The 14,608-nt window shown below is 50.5% G+C and overlaps 1 protein-coding gene across 7 annotated transcripts in view; it reads right to left on the bottom strand.

The window, feature by feature from the left end:
- Nucleotides 1-14,608, bottom strand: part of ECPAS (Ecm29 proteasome adaptor and scaffold) — an 89,854-nt gene that overhangs the window by 3,586 nt on the left and 71,660 nt on the right. For 6 of the 7 annotated variants that reach the window (XM_073345601.2, XM_073345606.2, XM_073345603.2 and 3 more), the window contains 7 exons: nt 7,728-7,936; nt 6,870-6,913; nt 5,722-5,914; nt 4,791-4,932; nt 3,964-4,069; nt 3,687-3,775; nt 383-454 (listed from right to left, as the gene is read on the bottom strand). In XM_073345601.2, the coding sequence (XP_073201702.1) occupies nt 383-454; nt 3,687-3,775; nt 3,964-4,069; nt 4,791-4,932; nt 5,722-5,914; nt 6,870-6,913; nt 7,728-7,936 (855 nt within the window). Of the gene's footprint in view, nt 1-382; nt 455-3,686; nt 3,776-3,963; nt 4,070-4,790; nt 4,933-5,721; nt 5,915-6,869; nt 6,914-7,727; nt 7,937-14,608 lie in introns of those variants that run through there. The other variant, XM_078852952.1, reaches the window with a different exon arrangement.

Genomic DNA, 14,608 nt, shown 5'->3' on the forward strand with positions numbered 1-14,608 from the left:
CAGAGCTGGAGAAAGAACCTCAATATCCTGACTCCCAGGCCTGTGCTCTCTCCACCTAACTCTCCGTCTTGAAGGGTTCTCACACCAAGGGGGGGCATACCTTGGATTCGCAACCTTGGATTCATCCACAGCTTCTCCAACCATAACTCAGAATTTCTCCCTCCCACTTTTCCCGCCTCCACCCCATGTCAGTGCTGCGCGGTCCTTCCAGGTGAGAAGGGCTACATGCAGCGGGTCGACGTTGCTCCTAAATCACCCAGCACAGTAAATGCAGAGCAACAAAAGGCATCGCCTTCTCCGCCCTTCCAGGCCTTGGGGCCACACACACAGCTGGAATCTCAGACTTGGATCTTCCACATGATAAGCAGACAAAGAACCTCACCTTTAAGTCTGGTGAGCAGCAGTTCTATCACAGACAATGCTTCTGTTCTGATGGAGGTGTAGCTCCTATTTTCTATGGAGAAAGAATGCAGCCAACTTTCAAAGCGGAGTATACATCAGTGGCACAAATACAGCTTTAGCCATTTGTTGCCACAAAGTACTTTAGCTTTTGTAGCTCCGAACACTTCTGTCCATCATATGGCCAGCTCAGAAATCCCCACGGATAGTCAGGTGTATTAATAGCAGAGAGTTTGCAAATACACAGACTCCCCCACCATGTTAGAAAAGCATCATGCATCGCCTTCTGGTACAGTACACACAGTGCAACTGTTCCACATGTTAAAGAGGAATTGGAGGCTAACAAACACCGGTGACATTTTAATACAGTCATATTCCTACATCAGAGTCCTTGAGAAACAACTCTTTATGTAGAGGAGTCTCCTTTCAATAAACTTGTGGCTTGGTAATGCTTAAAATAACCATCCGGGTATTTCCTAAATCAATAGGGTATTTGGTTATATGGGCTTTCACCCAGCGTCACCAGAGACCAAGTTGTTTTCCTGTGACCATAACTCGCACAAGCACTTCCATGGTCCTCAGCCCCTGGGGTGACATCCTTATCCCCACACTGGCCCCTTTGAGCCACATAAAAGGACGGAAGTGGCATAAAGGGGCCCTAAGAGCCCTATATCTGCCCAGGGGTCGATTCCCCAACACAGACACTGCAGACAGCCTTAGGGCGCCTTCCTTGGCCATGGGGTTGGGTGCAGGAGAGGCGTGTTGGAAGCATAGCAGGACTGGGAGGGCACAAACATGTCCTCTCTTAAAAGGTGCACCACAGACTCGCATCTCTGGTTTCCTTTTGCAGCCCATCATCTCCCATCATTCTGAGAGGTCTGGAAAGGGGCTGCTCCCCTTCACTCTGCAGGTCCTGGAGGTGCTTCACGGCTGGCCATGCCCCCTCCTCCCACTTGCTGCCAGATCTCCTACCTCTGCAGCAGTGAAGTGACAGTTCATTTGCTCCAATCCCTTTACTGTTTCCTGTCCTTTCCGGGCAGCAGTGGGCCTTTTCTCTGATCTCAAGCCTCCCTCCTTCTTCCTTGGTGGGGGTCTGTGCAGCTCCAACACATGGAGCCTCCACTGCAATGCCTTTCTGCTGAGCTCCTTTTCCCCCTTACTGGCATGGCACAGCAGCTGCACGAAGGCCAGGGGAGATCCAAACAGTGCTCTGCCCATGAGGGAGCCTTCCCAGGATCAGCAGAGGGCGAATTATGCCCAGCCTCCTCCCATGCAACCAACCCTAGCACCCGCATGGGCGTGAGGCTCTGAGTCAGACAGACAAGCTAGGATCCCTCCCCACGACTCCACCCCGAAAAGCCTGACCAGGAGACCCAAGGCAGAACAGGGAGAGGCTCTGAGGACGACTTCATCCAGATGACCCAGGGGTAAATCTGGGAATGGGCCTTGAGCACCCTCAGGGCTTATATCCAGCCTTCCTGCCACCCCCAGTTCGAGTCAGAAAATGGTGATAATGAGATCCCATCTCCTGCTCAAGAAGAATGGGATCCTGAAGGAGCACACAGCTAGGGAGAAATTTCTCCGGGCTCTGCACAAAGCAAGCCACGTCTGGGTTGCACTCTGGTCACCATCTCCAGCAAATCTCGCCAGAAAGTCAAAAAAGTCCACAAGGAATAAAAAGTGGGAGGAAAAAGAACAAAATAATCCAGAAGAGACACCTCCGAGTCAGACTATTCCTCCTCTGCCGAGGAAGGAGAGCTTCCGGGCTCCAAATCTGCGCAAGACTTGGGAAAAAAATGTAATAATTTTTTTTTCCCTCTGAGAAGTTTGAGGCCCTGTGCAAAAAGGTTGTGGCCACAGTTCAGATTGAACCTGAGCAGGCTTCCGAGGATGAGCCTAAAAGCAAATACCTTCCCTCCAAATCCTCCCCCGAGGCAGCAAGTCCCCTGCGCTCCTTCTTCAAAGACATAATCAGGGACAAGTCTGACACAGGTTAAATGTAGCAGCGATCACGACCTTTGATTTTATTAGCTGCAAGAACCAGAGAATGCTCTCACTGAAGCCCAAAAGACCAATGCCACAGAAACCTCCCTAGCTAGGGACATGGTTATTCCTCAAGAAGGGGAATTGTTCCCTAAGGACCTAACGGACAGGAGAGTGGAAGCCATGATTTTTAGTTCTTGATTTTTAAGCTTAACTTCATAACTTTAACATGAAAAATCCCGAACTGAATAAACAGTGGATTTATGGCTTATTACAACAATCTATAACCCACTAAACTATCCTACCCTCTAGCTTCTTCCCCGCCCCCTTATGACTGGAGAAGTGTGTTAATGGGCCACTTTTCCTTGAATGGTCCCTTGAAATATGTATTAACTCCTGCTAAACAATCTGTTCCGCCTTGTATTTAGCTGTGATATTTCCCAGACCCGAAAAAGAGCCCCGTGTAAGCTCGAATGCTTGTCTCTCGCCAACAGAAGTTGGTCCAATAAAAGATCTTACCTCATCCACCTTGGCTCTCTAATATCCTGGGACCAACGTGGCTAAAACAACACTGCATGTGACTTTTTATACAGCTTTGAAATGACTCATCTGATAGCCAGCATACATTGCGCTGCAGCTTTGAACTGCCTCCAGAAACTGCAGAGTGCAGAGGAGCAACCCAGACATATTAGAATTATGGGAGACGCTGCTAGCAGAAAGGAAATTCTTGGGTAAGAAAATTTCCATCCTAAACAATGATCATGGATATATAGGGCCAAAATAGTCTCTGGTACAACTCCATTGACTTTGAGGGAACTACACCAGAGATAAACATGGCTATTGTTTCAGGTGTGAACTTGGCCAAGCTATAAAACGTCTGAATGAAGAGACTGGGAAAATTATGTTTCATTCAGTTCTCCAGTCCTACGTGACTCATCCTCTGCAAGGAGAACTCTTATGGGGGAAGTTATGGATTTGTAGAAAGTACAGTCCTGGAAGGAGCCACACAGCAATCTACCACCTCCAAAATCAAGGTATTTAGTATCGGAGACGAAGGGGTGTGCCTTCTCTAAAGGAGTCTGACACTTCTGGTCAAAGCGTCATGGGCAATACTGTCTTCAACAGCCAACCCAAGGGAGGGAGATTAAAGGGAACTCAAGGTTGTGAGCGATAACGTTACAGATTACACTTCACTGAACGTGTCCCAAGAGAGAGGTTCAAATACATCCACCAGCCAGCTCCCAGAAGACGAGCATTTAAACAAGCTGTTCATCACCAGCCACCTGCTGGGAAAATAGATTTACCTAATGAGTGTGTGATAGATGAGCAGGTTTCCAACAGGATTTCTGTCAAAGCCCCGGGGTCTGAGTGCGCCTCTTCAAAAAGCATTAACCTAGCAAATTTAAAAGCAGTGTGAGACTCATTGTGCCGAAGGAAACAAGCCACTCTAAGGATCCGCTTGGCTGACTCTGAGGAATCATTATAGCCAATGTAATAGTGCATTTGTCACAATTTCATGAAAAGGACGAAATGCCTGAGTGAAGGCAGGAAATAAAAGTGAAGTACAAGCAGGAAAATTACCCTTGAAAATAGGCGTTCATGGCCTGTAGCACTCCAAGCTGCACTTTCCACGTACTGAGTTTCAGACGCTCACACATTAATTTGCACAGCTCTTGCCAATAGCAGCCTGAAAACAACAAATTAGGGTGGCATTACATTAATAAGGGGAAGGCAGATCTGTACTTTCCCTACTTCACACTAATATCGTTGTCTATGCCCATGCTCCAAATTAGATCAGTCACTGCAAGGAGCTCAAAACATCCTCCTCCCACAAAGGACCCTGAAACCCTGGTTGATCCTGACGGGGCAACACTTCCATACATGGAGGCCTAATCACAGGCAACCAAATCCACATTCTGTCATCTCAGTAAAAAGGGGCCTGATCATTCAGAGATGCTGAGCCCCTGAAGTTCCTGTTGACATTAGTGGAAACAGTGGGTGCTCAGCATCTGGGAAAACCAGACCACTTATTTAGGTGTCTTGCTTCAGACACCCCCAGTTAGGAAACATTGGCCTACACGTCCTATCACATCACTCTACGCCTTCAAAACAGCCTGGTATATGGCACTGAGTGCACTTGTAAGGACTCTTCAGGGGTTGGCCTGGGCAAAGACAGACTGTGCAGTGTACATTTGTTGGAGTGCGAAAGACAGAGCATCTTCCCCAGTTACTGTAAATTACTGCCAGGATTGCAGCAACTGACCCCACTGCTCAAGCAAATGGCTCTTGAAAGCCCTGGACATTCCTCCGCATCCCTCAGCGTGCTTTCTGGTCGAGTCCCTTTTTAAAGCAAATACTCTGATTCACACACTGCCAGCTTTGCTCATTATTTGTCTGATCCAACTTACGCTGCGTCTCCAGATTCCTAGGCCAGGCCTTGCCCAAACTCTCAAAGGCACAGAGCAGAGATTCCATCTGAAGCTCTTTTTCTTTTTCGTTCTCGTCATCATCATTCTTTGGTGAACCGGCTCCTACGCTCTCATGAGAGTTCTGGAGAGGTACCAGTAACGGGGGGAAGGATATTATGCTTTGTTTATTCCACAGGACGCTTTCCTAACAAACAGCCCTTGTATCTAGTCATTATATAATCCACCCACACCACACAGTTAGAGAACCTCAATTCACTGACGTTCTGTTGCCATCAGGAAAAGCTACAGAAATGTTACTAATTTCTATGCTGTCTTTCATCTGGAAGGACCCCAAAGTGCTTTAACAACACAGGGCTGAATTTTCACAGGGGCAGCATGTTTGTAGTTCCCATTGACTTCAGCCCAACCTGCAGACGCTCAGCACTTGAAAAAAATCACGCTCTTCAGGATTCAGATGGGGGGGCTGCAACCAGCAGACACCGCATTGCCCAACAGTGGGTTTGGAGGAGAAATGCTATGCAAACACAGTGGGCAAATCCCTGTGGTTTGAGACAGTGTCATGGGATCTTTAGTTTCCAGCAGAGCAGCCAGGGACTTGGGTTTTAATGTCTTTCTGGAGGAGCACGGCACGGCACGGCACGCCGGAAACCACGCAGAACTCCAGTTTAGCCCCTCACCCTTCCTAGAAACTAAAGTCTAGACAAATCAAAAAAGTGGGGACAAGGAGAAACTTGTGAGATTACAAGTGGGAGATGTTCACACCTGTACTGGACCAGTCTGAATGGGGAGAGCTTTTCAAACCATCAGCCCTGAGGAGAAAAAGAGTCCCATGGACATGACTTCACCCGGGCAGGCCTATGACCGCCAGCTGGTTTTAAAAACAAAGTAAATCAAAAAGCTGAAGCGTCACCTTCTTTATCATCGGAAAGACGATGTCCGCCAGCTCCTGGAACCGGTCTTCCTTTGTTGCTTTCAGCACATCTGCTGTACATCTGAGAGCTACCATCTTGTACTTGAGGTTCTCTTTGCGACACTCTTTCAGGACAGCCTGGACAACATCATTGACGCTGGGCTGATTAGGCACAGACATCTGCAACTCTACACTGAAACACCAGAAGCACATGGAAGGTCAAACACAAGTTACACCCCCCTGAGGCTGTTTGTTAAGTAAGCAGCTCCGACATCTTGAACCCAGGACCCCACATCCTTTACTGCCACAATTCACAGACTTTCCATCCTTTTTATTTTAATACAGGTTAAATAAAATGGGTTATTCCAAACACACAGAGTCTTACTGGTGCCAGTGAAGAGCTCAGAGCCTGATTGGGCCCTTTTCTAGGCCTAAGGGGCATGGTTGGTTCACAGTGCTCTAGACAAGATCTTCTGGCCATCCCCAAAAACATCCAGTAATTTGCCTGGAGAAGATGCAGCCCTTGGAGGTGCGTTCTAATGGCACTCTCCTCTGGGAAGTTTTTCTTGGAAGAGGGAGGGGTTCCTTGTCATTTGGTGGAGTCTAGGGCATTTGCAAATGGGAAAAATGCTGTCCAGGAGAATCTCAATGAATGAAAGTAAGCCCGTTAGCTCCAGAGTGTGCAAATCTCCACCAGAGGCAGGGAAATCCTTCTCCCAGCATTCACCAGCATACATACACGCACCCTCCGTTCTAAGGGCAATGTTTCACTCTGTGGCTTCATTCTCTCTCCCTTCCTTCCCATAAGTACATTTCTGTACCTGAGCTCTTCCTCAGTCTTGCAGTATCTGTTGTTCCCTCTTCTTCCTCACACTTTTCCCACTTCCTGTGTTCTTCCTCCTCACACTTTCAATACAACCCTCATGTCATTTCCCCCTCCGTCTGTCTTTCCCACCCCTGTAATCCACTCGCCCATCCATTCACCACCATCACCATCCCACTTCTCCCATCCTGTCCCTACATCCACTGAGGAGCTCTGCTGCCAACTCCGGCTTCTGCCCAACAGCCCCCAGCCCGAGATCAGAGGGGAGAGGAGATAAAGAGTCTATGTCCAGGGGGAGATTAGGGTGGCATCCAGTTCCGGTTACCTGCATGCAGAGACAACGCTGGCGATCGCTTTCAGCAGCTCCTCCTGTGAGCATTAAAACAAAAGTGAGATGTGCTCATGAGAACAACTTCACGGTGAGACAGTGCTTTCCTCCTGCACGGTTTTCACTGGTATCCCTAACTCTGTGGCTCAGACTCAGATGCTGGAGAAGCATCCAAATGCCACTCACCTCTACAAGGGGCACATTCTTTCCATCACGCCACTATAAACTGCACTGTTTTAATCTCATCCTCCCCACTCACTCATTCTTCCCGCAGAAAACTAGCTGACTAGATGCCTACATTCCAAAAACATGACACAGCCGGGTTCTCACTCACACTGTCCTGGCTGCAAAACTGGGCCTTAAAGTGTGTCTAAATGCATGCTGCCAGAGGAATAGAAAGTAGTCTGAAGAACCAGATTCTCATTTACGTTAAGGTTTTTTTGTTTTGTTTTTTTTAACTCCATGTGCTTACGTATGCTACTTGGTGCACTTATTTCCATTACCGACTGGGCATAGCCAGAGTTTTCCCATTTCCACCACCTTTAATTCCTCTGGTTCCATGCCTCGTCATTTAAAAACATGCACAAGTCCCACTCGCTCTAAATCAAACAGGAACAAAGCAGTTTGGGTATCTGATCTATTAAACAGCCACATGCTCAGGCCAGAAAACCTCAGTGCCCCTCTTTGTATCATAGGAACACACAGGACAGGAAGGGTCCATCAACCAAAGCAAGATACATTTGGAATCACACTCCCTGCAGGGATGGGAATGTTTATGGCTCGCTATGTTCCATTTCTGGGCTAAGGGACTGAACACCTGAGCCTCTCTCAATCCACTTGGCCCCACTTGTTTACCTTTCCTGTCCACGTTCTTCCAGATAGACCTTGCAACAATGCACCAACCACCATTCCCAGATGGGGCGGCACCAGGGAACCAGTTTGTTTGGCAATAGATGCCATGGCAGCTGCTCCCTGGGCTTTCATCTTCCAAGACGGGGACTGCAGAGCCTTCTGGGTAATGGCGATCAACTCCTGCATATACAACCTAATGCCACCATAAGTGCCTGTGTATCAAACACAGAGAAAAGCTGTAATTTTAGGACATCAAAGGAAAAAAAAAGCTGATCCTCAAGTAGTAAAAGGATTCTCCTCTTCTGGCGGTGAGCTGAGTCACCGCAGTAACCTCCAGATGACTCATCGTAGAGCCAAGTAACTGGGAGTCATTCCAGCTCCTCCTCACCATGTTTGCTAAATCCTTCAGAACTGATTTAAGAGGGTCTTTAATACACAATTGAACAGGAGAGCTTATCTCCATCCCTTGATCTTGTGAGGATTGGGGTATTTCTCTTGTCAATTTCCAGGGACACTTTATTTTTCTTCAAAAACCATATCCCTTACTAAATTTGATGGCTGCAGTTCCTCAGGTCCTAGGGAAGAGGTCTGGCAACAGTAACCTACTGACTGGTTGGGACTTTTGAAACCAGATCACTAAACAGCAGAGAAAGAGCATGCAAGTCACTCACAAGGGGCAAATTACACAGCTGCATCGTCCTTCATCCCAGGACATAAAGCTGTTGAAACTGGTATCCAGAGCCCTCCTATTGGGTAACACCCACTCTTTGGAGTTAATACTATGAGCACCACCTACTAGACCCCAAACCAAACCAAAAGAGATCTCCAATTTCAATCAGGCTAGCACAGGTACTGGGCATCAGCCTTAATACCCCTCCCTACATCAGTACCTGCAGCGAGAGCAAATTTCATTTCATGAAGCTTTTGAATGCTGGGGCTGAGATTTTCAAAAATATCTACGGTACCCCCCATTACAATAGCATCCAGCGCCTCACAACCTGTAATTCATGTATATCCATCACGTGTTGTCCCCATTTTGCATATGGGAAACTGAGGCACAAAGAGGCTAAGTGACTTGCCCAAGGTCACACAGGTTTTGTGTGGTAGAGCAGGGAACTAAACAGGCATCTCCCAGACCCGAGGCTACAGCTGTAATCATTGGGTCATCCTTCTTGATAAAAAGGCGGCCGAAAGATAGTAGCCTACACCCTGATTTAAGCACCTAAATAAGCAGCTTGATTTTTCTTTTTTTTTTTTTGAACAAGCATTGGCACCTAGCAACTCCCGCTGAAGCCATCTTGTCACCCATCCCTCCCTACAATATCTGGAAAGTGCGAAAGGTGGGCAGGGTCTCTGGTAGGAAATGAAGGTTTGGTTGGGTTTGGTTTTAAAATAAAAAAAATTAAATTAAAAAAAGCATAGTTAGGGTGACCAGCAAGTCCTATTAAAACAGGTCCCTAAAGATACAATATTAGTGTTTTCATGTGTTTTGATATCAATTGGTTAAAAATAACCCTGCAAATTTTCCCACACTTTTCAAAAATTTTCTGCAGAGAAGACAGTTACCGTTTTCCGAAACTGGTGGGTTCTTCGAGATGTGTTGCTGATGTCCATGCCACACGAGGTGCGTGCGCTTGCCATATACGCTGGTGCCAGAAGGTTTTCCCTCCGTGGTATCCGCAGTGGATGGCTCTGGCACCCCCTGGAGCGGCGCACACATGCCGTGGTATAAGGGGCGCTGCCAGCTCCCCAACTCTCAGTTCCTTCTTGCCGGAAACTCCGACAGTGGGAAAAGAGGGCGGGTTGTGGAATGGACACGAGCAACACACCTCGAAGAACACCAGTTACGGAAAACGTAACTGTCTTTCCTTCTTCGAGTGCTTGCTCAGGTCCATTCCACGTTAGGTGACTCCCAAGCAGTGCCAACAGAGGCACCGGGCAGGAGTTCACGGACGAGCAGATTGCAACACAGCCCTGCCGAACCAAGCGTCGTCCCTGGCCTGCTGCGTGATGGCATAATGCACCGTGAACGTGTGAACCAAGGACCACGTCACAGCCCTGGAAACGTCCTGGATGGGAACGTGTGCCAGGAAGGCTGCCGAGGACGCCTGAGCTCTGGTCAAGGGGGTCCTCACAATCAGCGGCAGAAGTGGGACCTGTGCCAGCTCGTAACAGTCTAGATGCCAGAGGTGATCCAGCTGGAAATCCTCTGCGAGGACCCCAGAAGGCCCTTTACCCTGTCCGCTGTCGCGACGAAGAGCTGCGTCAACCTGCGGAAAAGCTTGGCACGCTCCAGGTAAGATGCCAGGGAACATCTGACATCCAGGGCATGCAGCCTCCTTTTCTCACTAATGGTGTGTGGCTTGGGACAAAACACTGGGAGGAAGATGTCTGCCTTCCATGTTAATCAGGACACCACCTTTGGCAGAAAGGCTGGATGGACTTTGTCCTTGTAGAATACCGTATATGGTGGCTCCAATATCTGGGTTTTAAGCTCTGACACTTGCCTCGCGGATGTTATGGCCACAAGGAATGTGTCCTTCCATGACTGGTGGGAGAGGGAGCAGGAGCCGATAGGTTCAAAGGGCTGGCCCGTGAGCCTAGAAAGAACCAAGTTAAGGTTCCACTGTTGGACAGGCGCCCGCGTCGGTGGGAAGAGTCTCTCGAGGCCTCTCAGGAATTGGACAGACATGTCTTGTGAGAACACCATCTGATACTTGATCAGCAGATGAAAAGCGGAGATAGTAGCAAGATGCACCCTGATGGAAGAGAGGGCCAGCCCCTGGTTCTTAAAATGGAGCAGGTAACCTAAGATAGATTGTAAGAAGGAGCACGACGGAGAGATGCTACGCTCAGACACCCAGTGGGAGAACCTCATCCATTTAGCTGGGTAGGTTGCTCTAATGGAAGGCTTCCCGCTTTCCTGGAGGACGTGCTGGACCACGTTAGAGCAGGTCCACTCCTCCGAGTTCAGCCATGCAACATCCACGCTGTGAGGTGGAGGGGGGCGAGGTTGGGGTGAAGAAGATGTCCGTGATCCTGGGAGAGCAGATCTGGTCAGTCGGGAAGGGGCCAGGGAGTGGCCACCACCAGGTCCATCAGTGTGCCAAACCAATGTTGGCCATGCCAGGGTGACCATGATGACTTCGGCTTTGTCTCTCTTGACCTTTGACAGGACTCTGCTGATGACTGGGATTGGAGGGAACACATACATCAGTTTCCTCCGACCATGACAGAAGGAAGGTGTCAGAGAGGGAGCACTTGCCCAGGCCCTGCAGGGAACAGAAGAGATGACATTTCCTGTTCTGTCTGGTGGCGAACAGATCCACTCGGGGAGTTCCCCACCTCTGGAAGAGTGTCTGGGCTACCTCTGGATCAAGCAACTACTCATGGTGAAAGAAAAGACCCGCTGAGGCAATCTGTCAGCGTGTTCCTGACACCGGGGAGGTGACAGGCTTCCAGGTGGATCGTGTGGTCGATGCAGAAATCCCACAATCTGAGAGCCTCTTGGCAGAGCGCCGAAAAGCATGCTCCCCCCTGCCTGTTGATGTACAACATCAAGGCTGTACTGTCCATCAACACTCTCACCACCTTGCCCGCCAGGTGCGGTAGAAAGACTCGCAGGCCAAGTGTACTGCTCTGAGCTCTTTGACGATTATATGCAACGTCCTCTGGGGACCATATGCCCTGGATCTGGAGGCCACCAAGATGCACTCCCCAGCCGAAGTCCAAGGCGTCCGATATCAACTCAATTATGTGACAAGGGTTGTCAACTGGAACTCCTTCCAGGACCGTCCTGGGGTTACTTCACCATTGTAGCGAGGTAAGTATTGTCAGTGGGATGGTAATGACCTTTTCGAAGTGATCTCTAGACTGAGAATAGACCGTCGCCAGTCACTGCTGTAAGGGCCATATCCGGAGCCTGGCATGGGGGACAACGTATGTGCACGCTGCCATGGGGGACAACAGGCTCAGGCAAACCCTGGCCGTGGTCAGGGGAACGCGGAGACTCCCATGATGAAGTTCACCAACGCTTGGAACCTCTCCTGCGGCAGGAACACACTGGCACAGATAGAGTTGAGCACCGCTCCAATGAATTCTATCCTCTGCACCAGAACTAACATCGACTTTTAGTCGTTTACCAGCAGGCCCAGGGATCGGCACGCAGCCTGCAGCACTGCAACATCCCTTTGGACTTGGGACTTTGAGCAGCCTTTGACGAGCCAGTCGTTGAGGTACAGGTAGATCTGGACACCTCGACGTCTGAGGTAAGCGGCTATTACCGACATGCACTTGAAGAACACCCTTGGTGCCGACGCGAGACTGAATGGGAGGAACGCGAACTGATAGTTGTCGGGTCCCACTGTGAAACGTAGGAAGCTTCTGTGACCTTGAAAGATCGCTATGTGGAAATATGCGTCCTTCAATTTGAGGGCGGCATATCAGTCTCACAGATCCAGGGACGGGATGATTGAGGCCAGGGAGACCACGTGGAACTTCAGCTTCTTCAAGTATTTGTTGAGGTTTTGCAGGTTCAGGATGGGCCATAGACCACCCTTGGCCTTCGGGATTAGAAAGTACCGAGAATAGAACCCTTTGTTCCTGTACTCACGAGGAACCTTTCCGACTGCACCCAACTGCGGCAACCCTTCTACCTCCCGTGCAAGAAGACTCTTGTGAGAGGTGTCCCTGAAGAGGGATGGGGAAGGGGGGCTAGAAAGAAACTGGAGGATATAACCTTGTACCACAGTATTGAGGATCCAGCAGTTCGAAGTTATAGAGGTCCATGCGGGGAGGAAAAAAGAAAAGGCGGTTGGAGAACAGCAGGAAAGACAGATCATAGAATATCAGGGTTGGAAGGGACCCCTGAAGGTCATTTAGTCCAACCCCCTGCTCGAAGCAGGACCAATTCCCAGATCTGGGCTATAGTCTGGTAGGTCGCCCTCGGACGCACCCTAAAAATGCCCACTTGCCCCCCCGATTATTGCGGGTCGAGCCCAATTGGGCAAAGGGAGGAGGTGGGTGGCTCGGGCAGCGCTTGTAGCCCCTGCTCTTTTTGTGGGGTGGCTCCTGCCGGGGTGGGCTCCCTTGACCCTGAGATGGCTGTGGTTTGAGCCACTTACGGGCTGGACCAGGGACGTACAGCCCTGGAGTTTTCAGGGTAGTGCTTTCAGTGTCTTTTGGTCCATGCAGCTTTGGTCCATCTGCTCTGCAAACAGGGCCTGGCCGTCGAAGGGGAGGTCCTGCATCAACTGCTGAGCCTCAGTCGACAGACCTGAGAGGAGCAGCCAGGATGCCCTCTGCATGGAGATGGCAGAGGCCATGGTGCAAGCCATGGAGTCCACGGTGTCCGAAGCTGCCTGGAGGGCTGCTCTGGCCACAGCCATGCCCTCCTCGAGGATCGCCCGGAATTCCTTCCTGGACCCTTCGGGCAGCAAGACCTTGAATTTGGCCATGGCCTGCCACATTTTGTAGTCACAGCGACTAAGGAGAGCTTGGTGGTTGGCCACTCTCAACTGAAGACTGGAAGATGAATCAAGTTTTCGCACAAACAGACCCAGTCTCTTCAAGTCTTTATTCTCGGGCATAGCCCTGGGTTGACCCTGCCTCTCCCTCTGGTTAACTGCCTCAACTACGACGGAGTTTGTGGCCGGGTGAGTACAGAGATACTCGTGGCCTTTAGCTGGTACAAAATATTTGTGCTCAGCTCTTTTTGAAATGAGTGCCAGGGAGGAGGGGGTTTGCCATAGGGTATTAATAATTTTCAATACCTCCTCATATGGGGTAAAGCCACCCTGGCAGCAGTGTGCCCTCTAATTTTTCCCAACCATGTGTGGAATGAATTTTGTTATGTGCATCAATATGGAGGTGATGTGTGACACTGGCTGGGAGTGTGCGCTTTAGGGTGGGGCTGGGGATGAGAAGCTTGGGGCTGGGATGCAGGGTGAAGATGGGGGAGGGGGGGGTGAGGGTTCTGGCTGGGGATGGGGTGTGGCCGGGAATGATGGGTTTGGGGTGCAGGACTTCTCCCAACTGTTTCTCCCCACAGCAGCACCTGGGCTGTGGGGGAGAGGCGCTTCTCCCCAGTCCTGGCAGGTCAGGGGACAGCTCCGAACCGAGCCACCCCGCTCAACCAAATCGGTCGCGTGATCGGTGCCAAGGCATTGGAGACATGAAGGGTCAGTCTTGACGGTCATGCCGCAGAGTGCATGCCTCTGAAGGTCTGTGCCAGGTCACTGGCAAGCCGCGCCTTGAATCCTGCTGTCGGTGCCCAGGCTCCGGAGACCGAAGAGGGCTTCTCTGAGCCTGCCTCCCTACTTCCGGGGCATGATGGCTCCGTGCGGGCGAGTGCTGGCGGGACGTCTCCCACGATGGGGAGTGGAGCCGTTGAGGTGGGGACATGCAGAATGGTCCCAAAGTCGGTTTAGCCCTGGGCTTGGGTACCGCCAGAGCCAGTGTGGGCGGGACCGGTAGCGTCAGGATCTCCTGCGCTGCCTGCAGGTCCTTGGGCGTCGACGGAACTCCGAGTTGACAAAGGCCCTCATCACAGTCTGGTGTGGCAAGCATAGTACGGGATGGGCTAGACCGCTCGAATGGAGCTGGGGACTGACTCCCTGATGGAGGTGTTGAGCTGCCCAGCATGAGTCTTGGCTCTCCTCTGGCCCTCTCCTTTCCCTTACGGGAAGTGGGAGAGGTTTCCCTCACGATCCTCTTGGGCTTCTTGGCCGGGGACAGGGATCGGTGCCAGCTTGTAGATGGCACCAGCGGGGCGCTCCGCACCAACGCTGCAGTTCTTGGGGCTAAGTCAGACCTGTGCTCCGGTGCCAAGGTCTGCACCGACTACATCAGGAGTGTCCTGAGATGGATGTCTCTCCCCCTTTTTG

The sequence above is a fragment of the Lepidochelys kempii genome, chromosome 5 (assembly GCF_965140285.1).
Source record: "Lepidochelys kempii isolate rLepKem1 chromosome 5, rLepKem1.hap1, whole genome shotgun sequence".
NCBI classification, from domain to species: Eukaryota; Metazoa; Chordata; order Testudines; family Cheloniidae; genus Lepidochelys; species Lepidochelys kempii.